The 12,784-nt window shown below is 40.5% G+C and overlaps 1 protein-coding gene across 1 annotated transcript; it reads right to left on the bottom strand.

Moving 5' to 3' along the window:
* Positions 1 to 5,795: 5,795 nt before the first annotated feature.
* On the bottom strand, positions 5,796 to 9,154 carry LOC101286982 (PR domain zinc finger protein 4-like). The gene is given in 2 exon segments (XM_033440521.2): positions 5,796 to 7,060; positions 7,062 to 9,154. Coding segments are annotated over 2 exon segments (2,403 nt in total). The 3' UTR covers positions 5,796 to 6,750.
* Between the last annotated feature and the right edge of the window lie 3,630 nt (positions 9,155 to 12,784).

The raw sequence follows: 12,784 nt of genomic DNA, 5'->3' as shown, positions 1-12,784 counted from the left end.
AAAGAACATAAACATTTTCATTCAGTCAGCAAAGCAAATATTGTATTTCTATCAAGTATGAGTTATTAATTAGAATCGGTAGTTATATTATCTCTCTGTTATCATTTTCCAATCTGCAACTAAATGGAAAAATTGAGGCAATTTTGTGTACTTGGAGGAAGCTGGATATTTAAATTCTTTCTCTTTCATGATTTGCAAATTTGAGCCTGCCATAACTGCTCTCTGTTATTTATTTCATCTATGAGTGAATGGTTTTTATTTATCTCATCTGAAAATAAGATGAAGGGCATAATGTGAGATTATATATTTTTAGCATCTACCAAAGGCACGGGGCTAAAGGCCATGATTCTATTAAATAGATTGTTGACCGTTTCTAACTGATCCAAATAGCTTATCAGTGTGAACTTGCTACATATTTTACATATGTGCAATTCCATAAGGTGTTGAATTGTCCCTTTCCAAATTCAGTTATACTGAGAGATAAATGAGTATTTAAAGTATCAATATTAAATAGAAAAACCATATTAGAGGGATACCTCTATGGTTCTTGTTCTTTCCAACTTAATTTTAAACCAGGAGATCTATTTTTATCTTCAAGTTAAAATAAGGCCCAAACATCTGCCTCTTCATTTCCCAGTTCCAAAACACAGTTTTTCAGTTAAGAATTAAGACAGGATATTAAGGAGAGTAAGGAGACGTTTAATAAAATGTATCCTTAACTTTATGGATTTTAAATCTCTCATTTTAATACTGACAATACTTCCCTATCTGTGCCCCCGAGGTTATGTCTCTCCAAATTCTATCTTATCTTTGCAGGGTGCATTTAAAATATATATCTGTTCCCTAATCGAGCTCAAAAGCAGGCACCTAGAAGGTTGAGACAGCACCCTGCCCCTCCCCTCCTCCCACACTTTATTCAACTCTGGCTCTTGTCCCTTGACAGCTGACAACTATTTATCAGGTAAAATGTAATTCTCAAACTCGGTCCATGGATTCTTTTTTTTTTTCCACTTGTGTTTCTTGTGTCTTGAGCTGGGACAGCCCCTGGGAAGATGACAAATACATATTTAATCTCCATTCCCATCATTGCCTGCAGGAGATTTTGGTGATTCGAGTTGGGAATGACTCTAACAGTTTAATTAATTTCTCACATGGCTTTAAAATAAGCCAAAGTCTAATCAGTCCCTGTTGTCTGTGCTGCCTCAGGGGTATAGCAGGGATTGAAAGAAAATAGTCATAGGTGATGTCTTCATCTACAACCCTCTCTATTACCTCAGCCACCCCATAATCCTGTTGGAGCTTCTCCAACACTGTGTTCCCTCTTCCTCCTGCCCCTTCTTTCTTCTTCCTTTCTTCCTTCCTTCCTTTCCTTTCTTTCTCTCGTTCTTTCTTTCTCTCTTTCTTCCTTCCTTCCTTCCTTCCTTCCTTCCTTCCTTCCTTCTTTCCTTCCTTCCTTCCTTCCTTTCTTTCTTTCTTTCTTTCTTTCTTTCCTTCCTTCCTTCCTCCCTCCCTCCCTCCCTTCCTTCTTTCTTCCTTTCTTTCTTTCGTCTTCAGCAAGCAACAGTGAAATCATGTTTTATGGCTAACGCTAGGTGGATAGATTTGATCATTCTCTCTCCTCTGCGAACAAATGAGAAGGTATTATCTAAATAACTACTTACAGATTTCATCATTAGTAGTAATGAGTAGTAATAAGTTTAAGAATGGCCAGTAGAAATGTGGGAAACAAAATGTTTTTTTATTGTAGTAATTAGATGTAATTAGTATTAGTAACTAGTAGTAATGAGATGAAAAAGATAATAATCACAATTTCTCCCTTTCCAAAGTTGCATCTCTCTCTATTTGACTTGGATTAGTCTATAAATCCAATCATTTTGCTCTAAAAAAAGGAACACTAATATGGATCTCATCCAGCATCTCAAAGTTCTAATTAGGTTAGAATTGAATTGAATCTAATATTTGAATATGTCATAGAAATAAATGTAAAATACTATAGTTGTATCCAAAAACTTACTTCAGGTATATAGATGAAGAAGATGTAGTTTTACAGAATCTTACATGAAAATGAATTAGGTTTCCTTGACTATAATTAACAATGTGATATGTATGACTAAGAGCTAATGTTACTTTAAGCTACATTAATAGAAGTAGAGGGCACAGAAGAAAGGATGTAATAGTTCAACTGCTCTCTGCACTTCTAGAGGTTTCTGCCTCACTCTGGAGACTCATTTTTTTTTTCTAAATGATCAAAATGATGAGATAACTTTAAATAAAATTATCATATATTGTAAAACAGAAAAAATAGTATTTATGGAATGGGAATGGAGTAAGGGAATAGTATATTTACTTGAAGGACAGTTTAATGAGAGGTGAATATGTTTCATTCTTATCCTATTACACATTCCTCATGTCAAATTTTTCATTTAACTCAATACATGTTTATTGAGTGTTTACTGTATTTACTCCTGGCAAGATGACAGGGTTGAGGATCAGAAATAGATACCAGTTGTGGCTCTTTCACTCATTGTTATGTGATCTTGGCAAGTACTTCACTTTTTCGAGTTGGAGTATTCTCAACTGCTAGATGAGGTTGATCATACCTATTTCACAGTTGGTGCCGAGTATTAAGTTAGTTAATGTACAGAACGTAACAGAGGCCAGCTCATAGCAAGCACTTGACATATTCCTGTGAATGTGATAGAATATGATTGAATAGAACTAATATTCAGAGTATTTAGTAGGCCCCAGTGGAATGAATTAGGACCAAAATCTTAAAATTCTTGATATATTTCTATTCAAATAAACAGTAACTCTGTTTCCCACAGTCTTACTGGTCCTTAAGTTGTTTTTGTTTCCACTAATGCCTCAGTAATTTTGATAAAAGCTGAGTCCCCTCTCCATATATGTGTGTTCACAAACAAGCACAAATGTGTGTGCAAAATTGTGTTAAATATTTCAGGAGCTGGATTGGCTCATTAAAATCTTTCTCTCAGTATGTATCTTCAATAAGTAAAAATTAAGTTCAATTGGTATAATTTGAAATTTCACAAAGAAGTGCAAGGAATGAAATAAGTATTTGAGAATCCTGTTGGGAATGCTGCTATTACTGTGCTTTCTATTTTTCTTAGTCATGATGCAATAGGACAAAAGAAAAGAGATTGGAGATGTAATCTCACATCCAATTAGAAATTAGAGTCATTGAGCAGTAGGCAAAGGATTTACTAAATATTCCCTAGATATAGGATGGCAAATGAGTAGAAAGTTAATCCTTTGTTTATTTACTGATTTTTAGCAAATTTGTTTCCAAGCATTACACTGGGATCAATTTGAGAGTTTATGTTTTGTCATCAGAACAAGTCCTGCTACACCAATTTTCTAAATCTTTACAAACCCATGGACTCTTTTGATAAACATAAAAATATGAATCTTTCATTTAATGAAATTTGAAATTGCAAAATGACTAAATATTTGAATAAACATTAAGCTACTAACAATTTTGAAAATAGTTTTTGAAATTAAATTTGCTCTCAAAGTTTCCAACATGCCTCCCTCCATGCTCACTCCCCTCATGTCTTGCCCTCATGAACTCCAAAGCTGTTATGTACTTAAATAATTTGTTACACTTCTAGCCCAGAGGGAAGCAAAAATAAATAAGGAATTAAAGCAATTATTCAAATTATTCTAATCAATCTTTTTTCTTTGGTTATTGTAGTGCCTATTGTTTTTATCTGCCCAAGAGTCCTTTTCCCTCCTTCTGATAATAGAACCTGGTCCCCAATCCCAGGGGCAGCCATGTGACCCAAGTTGGAATATTCGTAAAATAGATTCAAGACATTGGTCCAAGGACGGGCATAATAACCCAAGAAAGGACAATTGGAATCATTCCCCTGGATTTTTAACTGGAACTGTCATGCCTGTGTGTTGGAGTTGGGGGTATTGTGTACACATGCATGTGTAGGGGATGAGGGATATCTCTTTTACCTGTGGTCAGAGTTGTGTGTATAGAACACCTAAGCACACTCCTGTCTAACACAGACAGAATGAAGATACACACAGAAAAAAGAAGAGATGAGAGACAAGTTATGCTGAGAGTGTCAGGTTTCAATATGTCAGAGATATCCTCATACCTACAGGTCTTCCTTCAGCTGTCATGTCAGTAAATTTTCTTTTTAATTAAACTGGATCAAGTTGGGCCTCAATCACTTTCAACTGAAATGGTTAATACAATTATTAGGAATTTCAGGTTATTGTTATTATTTTTGGTCTTCAAACTTTTATTTAAAGCAGTGGAATCTTTTTCAAATACAATAGTAGATGCATCCTCCTCCAACAAAAAATAGTTGCATGGATGGAAGCAGGTAAAGAGCATCCTGGTCTTGTAAGTACCTTCTTGGACTTCCTTTGCCCCAGAACTGACTCCTCTACTGTCTGCAAAGACACCTTGGTCTCTGCAAAACTCAGTCTAAAAGTGACTGGGAAAGTTTTCCTGGGGACAGAAGCATACATCATATTTCATCTGTTTCTTTTTTTAAAATTTCAGCTTTATTGGGTATAATTGTCATATAAAATGATAAAATATTTAACGTGTACATCATGGCAATTTGATACAGGTACACGTTGTGAAAGGACTGCCCCCCTCTAGTTAACACATCCATTACTGCATGTATTTATCTTTGTGTGTGTGTGTGAGAACATGTAAGTTTTACTCTTAGCAAATTTCGATTGCACAACACAGTGTTAACAACTACAGTCACCATGTTTTACATTAGATCCTCAGACCTTATTCGTCTTACAGCTGAGAGTTTGTATCCTTTTAGCAATCTCTCCTTATTTCCCCCAACAATTACTCCTGGCATCCATTTTTCTAGTCTCCGTTTCTATAAGTCTGACTTTATTTTTATATTCCACGGGCTATTTTTTAACAGATATAAGCCTGAAGATAGCTGCATCTTTCTACCCCACTTTGCTCTAGTGATATCGCTACACAACTTCTTTCTCTGCATACTATTTATGTTAAAGTACCTGTTACCTAATGTGTTGTATGAAAAATTCTGTGACAGAGTAGCACTTTAGAGAAATATGTATGATTCCACTATTTTCCTTATGTATATATACAATTTCGTTATATATATATATTTTTTTTTTATTTTTTTTATTTTTTAAAAAGTTTTTATTTTAATCCTTCCTAGAGGAATACAGATTTGAATGAAATACATTCATTCCATAAATACATTAGCAGCAAAACCTTCCCACCAAGGTTCTCTCTACTCCAGCCAGAGGTCGCGCCTTAGAGCAGGAGAGCATGTTCCATCAACCGTCAACTTCAAGATGTGTTTGCTTCTTGCTGAAAGCAGGAGATGCATGAGAGACAAGGTGAAAAGATCAGATGGGTAGATAATTAAGCTGGGACCCTGAAAACACACCCACGTGGTGACCATTTAACCTTCTGCACTTCCCAAATCCTTTGGCATCCACCACGCTTAACTGATGAGGTCCTTCATTGTAGACAACTGGGAAGGCCTAATCTTGCAAATGCACCAATATGTCATCTGTCATTCTGAGTTGGCAACATTTTAATGGTGTCTTGATCCTTTTCATAGGGTAAGCCAGATAGGAAGGATCATTCCCTCCTTCCTTCCCTGGGCCAAGGTACCACTTTGCCAGCTGAGTCCACGTGTCCTTGTTATCAGGAGACGATGCAGCAGGCATTACTTGGCTTGCTACACCCCCAGATCCCCTTTGTCTGGGTGCTGGAGGCTTCACTGGAGACAGAGACATGTCTAAACCTACAAAGACCTCTAAGGAACAACCACCAGATCTCTTACCCCAGCTTCAATCAAAGCTAGCTTCTTGGACAGTGGCCCAGGTATCTCTCCTTTTCTTCTCTCCATCAGTGCCTACTGCCTGGCTGCTCCCTTTTTTATCTGTCCTCTAGGTACCTGCTGAAATTTTGGGAAGCAAGACCTACCCTAAACTCCCAAGCAGCCAGGAGAGATTAAGGTAGGTGGTGCTTTAAACTTGTTAGCTGCAGTCAAGAGTAACAAGCTTACGTTGTTATATTCCAATCCATTCTGGGAAGTCACAAGTCTGCATAAAACAAAACACCAGAACCATAATCAGGACGACTGTAAGGCAGGGACCAAGTTTAGAGTGCTACCAAATCAGTGGCTTGGGAGAAAAATGGAATAATGAAAGAATTTAAAATAAATCTGATTTGTTTGGGCAGAGAGCAGCTCTGACTCAGGCATAAACGTATCACCCAATTATGTAAATAAAGAATAGATCTCAGGGCTTCCCTGGTGGCGCAATGGTTGAGGGTCCGCCTGCCGATGCAGGGGACACGGGTTCGTGCCCTGGTCCGGGAAGATCCCACATGCCGCAGAGCAGCTAGGCCCATGAGCCATGGCCCCTGAGCCTGCGCATCCGGAACCTGTGCTCCACAATGGGAGAGGCCACAACAGTGAGAGGCCCGTGTACAGCAAAAAAAAAAAAAGATCTCAAAAGTTGACACTTTCCTCCCCATACGCCACTTAAAAATAGGATACATGCTCTTTTCTCAATCTTTCTTAAAGTGTTTTCATTAGGATACTCTTCTATAAGTGCTTTATCCGTTCCCATTTAGTCTGTTTTGACTGTTGGCTGGAAGGAAATCAGAAATTATTTTATATAAAAAGCACGGTAGTGGATAACTGGTCATGTGTGTTTTTCCCTTTTGTATTTTCCATCCGAAACAGCTGGCTCCTTTTCCTTTCATTTATGTGTAGACAGAGCCTCGTCCGCGGGATACACAGCACTGCTAACCCGGCAGCCTTCTGCCCCCACAGGGTCCGCGAGCTCCTCCTCCTCCGAGTCGTCTTCCTCCTCCTCCTCCTGCGCTGATGAACTGGACGTGGGCCCTTTGCAGGTTTTCAGGTGTCGGGTGAGATGATATTTGGTTAGATAAGCCTTTGTACACTTTTCACAGACATAATCCCGTTTTCCTTCATGTATATTGAGATGTTTCTTTAAGTGATTTGTTCTCAAGAACAGCTTATCACACTTGGGGCACTTGATCTGGCGCTTGTGTGTGGATGAGCACGTGCTGCTTGAGGTCCTGCCTCCGCATGAACAGCTTGTCACAGTAATCACACTTGAGGTTCTTCTCGCCCGTGTGGATAACCATGTGGGACTCCAGGTGAGCCTTCTGGGTGAAAGACTTGTCACACAAAGTGCACCTGTAGTTCTTCTGACCTGTATGTATCTTGAGGTGGGTCCGCAGGTTGCTGGGATCACTAAAAGCCTTGCTACAGAAATCACACTTGTGGGGCTTCATACCCATGTGACCCATAAAGTGAACATGAAGTTTGGAAGGAGAGATAAAAGCTTGGGGGCACATGGAGCACTTCCACTTCCTTTCTTTGCTGTGGCTTGGCCCATGGCTGCTGCTGTGGCCCTGGCTAGGAAGATGGTTATGGATGTGGCTGGTCAGGTGGGCTTTGAACTCTGTATAGGAACTGCACTCCTTGCCACAGTTACAGAGGTGCACATCTGGGTGTTCAGGAACACCAATCTGCTGAGCATAATCCCGGCTGTAATAAAAAAGCAGTTCATTTTCAGGAGGGATATCTTGTGAGGTGCAGAAATAGATTTTTCCATCATGGGGATAAGCCACCAAATTCTGCTCTTCCCGATTCCTGGCTTTGCGCACAAACATCATCCAATTACATTCATTTTCGTCAGTTGTAATGATGCAGAATTCTAGGACACCACTGTGGTATATCTTCCAGATATGATTAACTGCCTTGTCTGTCCATTCTGCTACTTCCATGGAGTGACTTTGCTGGCCAATAAGAGGCCCAAAGCAAGTCCGCACAGGAATGGTTTCTCCAGTCCATACACCAACATCTGCTCCCACAATTGACTGGCGGAGAACAAGCTGCTTTGGGAGAGAAAGCCTCGCTCTGCTCTCTATTGGAGTGTCAGGAACAAAAGTCACCGGTCCGTGATCTGGGCAGTCTGAGGGATAGGCTCGGTCACAGAGAGTGCACCAAATTGTAAACAAGGTTGCCATATTTTCCTTGTTTGAATTGGAGTCTTCCATTTGCAGTGAAGGTGGTACAAAAGAAAGACTGTCTGAAGACATATCTACATGACCTGTCCCCATAGCAACCTCCTGGGTGATGGAGGAGACAGCCACAGGTTCTAGGCTTAGGCCAACTTCATGGAGGGAAACAGATTCTAGGGAGGCGAGGTTGTGTGAGGTAGAGAGTGCCACGCTTACAGAGTTGGTGCTCATGGCCACGGTGTGGATGGAGTCACTGAGGGCACTGTCAGACATTCCGTTGACCCGACTTGCAATGTGGTCTGTCTCCATGACCACAGGGAGCTCCAGGCCATTCCCATGAATGGGTATCACACCACCATGTCCTACAGTTTCTGCTGCAAGGTTGTTGCTCACAGAATCCACAGACAGAGGTTCATGACTTCTGGAGCCATTTGGGATTTGGGTATGCTCGCCTGCAACACCATCCATGGTAAGCTCTTCTGCCATTCCATCTGTAGAGATTGGGCTGGTGACCCTAGAGACGTTCTCCATAGTGATTGTTGTGTCCAAGGCCACCTCATGGCCATCAGTGGGATGAAGACTTTGGGCACCATGTGTGTTCACAGAGCGAGAGTCTATTGAAACAATGCCTGGTTCTAATCCAACATTTCCATTGGACTGATAGGGATCTAGCGCCGAAGGGTTATTGGTGATAGATAATGCTGTATTACCATCAACATTTATAGAGTTAGGGTGGATATACTGAGGAGGTGGTCTGTCAGCTAAATAAGATAAAATGCCAGGTAGAATGGTTCTGAAGTAACTGCTCTCAAGGTGGGGGTAAGGTGGTGGAGGTAGGGTGTAGTTTCTTTCAGGTAACCCACACATCACCCCTCGATCCCCAATACCCATTGGGAGCATGAGAGACAAAGCAGAAGGCGGAGAGCTCAGGGAGGGACCCAGGTTTGGAATCGCCACTGGCAGCCCTGGGGCTGGGATGGCATTGTGAGTGGGTGAGGCAGCCAACCCCAGGTGACTCCCTGAGACTGGCAAGGCATTGCTCACAGAGGATGAAGTCAGCTGCTCCATCCCCACTGGGCTCAGGTTCATTTCATTCATCCTGTGATGCATCTGCTGGGGGCCAAGTGTCAGAGGAACGCGCACACGGGTGGTGGAGAACCGGCATCAGGGTTTGCGTTCCAGGGTCACGTGCTACCGCATCTTGCTTACAACCGCTGCACAAACGCGGCCATTCTTCCCCGGGGCCGCCCGGGGCAGCCCAACTTCTCCCGAGGGCCGGCGGCCGCGCACCCCGCCGCGAGATAAGGCATGCCGGGGGACACCCGGGGCCTTTCCTCCAGAAGCTTCGGGAGGGGGGCTACCTAACCTGAGGGGGAGGACAAGGGCGGTCACCAAAACACGGGAAGGATGCAGCCCCCGTCCCCTCGCCGCCAGAGAGCCCGGGCCTGCTGACACTGCCTCCCAAGGGCGGCCAAGTCGCCCGCTCGCCGGCATGGGGCCCGCAGGCCGCCCTCGCCCCGCCCCGGCCCGCGCGCAGCCCACCTGCCGGCCGCGCGGGCTCGTTATATATATTTTTGAAAAGAGTATTCAAATGATTTGTATCAGATCATTATGTTTTCAATTTAATTTTTACTTGCTAGAACATCAGGTTTTAATATTGGGTTGGCCAAAAAGTTGATTTCAGTTAGTGAATACATTGTTCAATAAAATTCTTGGTGAAAATGAAAAATGTGTCTTTTATTTTTACTTAAAACCAAATGAACTTTTTGGTCAACTCAATATTATATAAAACTTGGGCTTCCCTGGTGGCGCAGTGGTTGAGAGTCCGCCTGCTGATGCAGGGGACACCGGTTTGTGCCCCGGTCCGGGAAGATCCCACATGCCGCGGAGAGGCTGGGCCCGTGAGCCATGGCCGCTGAGCCTGCGCGTCCGGAGCCTGTGCTCCGCAACGGGAGGGGCCTCAACAGTGAGAGGCCCACACACCGGGGGGAAAAAAAAAAAAAAAAAAAAAAAAAAAACTTAACAAATTCAAGCTTTGAATTGACTTCTTAATTTTAAAATGAAAGTTGTATAAACCATATTTATAAAGAAGAAAATACGGAAAATTTCTTGAAGTAGATATTCTTGTTGGTAATTAAGCTTGAAGAGTGAAATACAGTGTAAAAGTTTAACTTTGTGATAGTGAATATAGTTATGCTTTATAATCAATTATTCCTTAAAATAGGAAATAGTTACGTGAGTTTCAACTTCAGGTCGTGAGCAAACTTCATTTTAGTAGTGTGCCTTTCATACAGAAGTCAAGAAGTTTGATACAATAATAATAATGATGATAATGTTCTTAATTCGAACCTCATGAGGCATCAGTTATCTCAATGAAAGCAAATTAGAAATGAAAAAATATAATCAATACAAACATAGCAACTAGAAGTCATCAATTGTTTTTAATATACAGTAGCCATTATTGGTTTTGCCTACCCAGCATCTTCTCCTTTCCAGTACAGCATTTAGGATTCCCACTGGAAAAATGTACTACACTCACACCCAGACAAAAAGGTTGAGAAGAGGCAAGACTACATTGAGATTTAGCCTGGACAAACAAATTGCTTTAGATACAGGGAATGGTTGAAAGATGAGCATATGACCCAGATTCATGCGATAAAAGAGAATCCCAGGGCTTATGAGGGAACCACTAGAAAGAGATGCTCTATGTTTTAAACTGACTGGACTAGAGAGCTCAGAAATAAATCCATGTATTTATGGTCAACTGATCTTTGACAAAGTTGCAAAGAACGTACAATGTGGAAAAAACAGTTTCTTCAATAAATGGTGTTGGGAAAACTGGATATTAACATGCAGAAGAATGACACTGGACACACATCTTATACCATATATAAAAATCAACTCAGAATAGATTAGACTTGCATTTAAGATGCCAAACCGTAAAATTCCTAGAAGAAAACATAAGGAAAAATCTTCTTGCCCTTGGTATGAGCAATGATTTTTTGGGGTATGACACCAAAAGCAAAGGCAACAAAAGCAAAAATAGATAAGAGGGATTGCATTAAATGAAGAAGCTTCTGCACAGCAAAGGAAACATTCAACAGTATAAAAATACTAACTACAGAATGGGAGAAAATATTTGCAAACCATATGTCTGATAAGGTGTTCATATCAGATTAACCCAATAGCAAACCAATAGCAACAACAAAAAAAATTAACCCAATTAAAAAATGGGCTAAGAACCTGAATAGACATATTTCAAAAGAAGACAAACAAATGGTCAACAAGTATGTAAAAAGGTGCTCGCCATAATTAATTATCATGGAAATGCAAATCAAAATCACAATGACATATCACCTCATATCTGTTAGGATGGCTGTTGTCAAAAAGACAAAAGTTAACAAGTGCTGATTAAGGATGTGGAAAAAAAAGCTTTGTATTTTGTAGGTGGGCATGTAAATTGGTATAGCCATTATGGAAAACAGCATGCAGATTTCTCAAAAAATTACAAATAGAACTACCACCTGATCCACCAATCCCACTTTTACGTGTATATCCAAAGGAAATGAAATCAATATCTCAAAGAGATATCTGTATAAACATGTTCATTGCAGCGTATTCACAAAAGCCAACACATGGAAGCAACCTAAGTGTCCATGGACAGATGAATGGATAAAGAATATGTGGTATACATACAATGGAACATTATTACATTATTCAGCCACAAGAAAGAAGGAAATCCTGCCATTGTGACAACATGAATGAAACTGGAGGACATTATCCTGAGTGAAGTAAGGCAGAAAGAGAAAGACAAGTACTGCATGATCTAACTGATGTGTGAAATCTAAAAAACTCAAACTCATAGAAACAGAGAATAGAATGATAGTTGCCAGGGCCTGGGGGATGGAAAAAATGGGGAGATACTGTTAAAAGGGTGCATGGGTTCAGTTTTGAGGGCTGAATAAGTTCTGGAGGTCTAACGTGCAGCATGGTGGGTGTCAGTAAAAATACCATATTGTATACTTGAAATTTGCTAAGAGTTAATCTTAAGTATTCTCACCACAAAATATAACTATGTGAGCCAATGCATATATTAATTAGCTTGATTGTAGTAATCATTTCATGATGTATATCAAAACATCACATCGTACACCTTAAATATAGGCTTTTTTTTTTTTTTTTGGTCATGTATCTCAAGGCTGATTAGACCTATGTAAACTAGAACAGAGACCACAGGTGGAGTGCGGCAGTATAGTAGAGGAAGATGGTAGAACACTATTGATTTGGTTGTAGGTTTCTTCTACAGTTGCATTAGTTTTCTTATTTTCATCTTCTATCTTGATGAAAAATGAGTATTAAAAAATGCTACTATCCCTCGGTGTACAAGTCAAAATCCTTTGACCAGTATGTCTCTAAAATCAATCTCTAATCCCTTCTCTGATCTCATCTACTGTGTCTCCCCTTCATTTTCTCTGTTCCAGTGAGGCTGAACATCTTGCCCTTTCTTGAACTTGCCAGACATGATCCTGGCTCAGACCTTTGACACCTTACAGTTTCCTTCGCTTGGGATGTTCTTCATTCAGAAATCTGCATGTCTTATTCCTTCACCGCCTTTTGGTTTTTATGCAAATGTTACCCTATCTACATTTTCCAGGGAGGGAGGCAGAGCAAAGAGGATTTTTAGTACAGTGAAACTACTCTGTATGATATTATAAAGGTGGATACATGTCATTATAAATT

This window comes from Orcinus orca, chromosome 11, assembly GCF_937001465.1.
Source record: "Orcinus orca chromosome 11, mOrcOrc1.1, whole genome shotgun sequence".
In the NCBI taxonomy this organism is placed as follows: Eukaryota; Metazoa; Chordata; class Mammalia; order Artiodactyla; family Delphinidae; genus Orcinus; species Orcinus orca.
The sequence above is the reverse complement of the archived record's forward strand: the minus strand, read 5'-3'. Positions and strand labels throughout refer to the sequence as shown.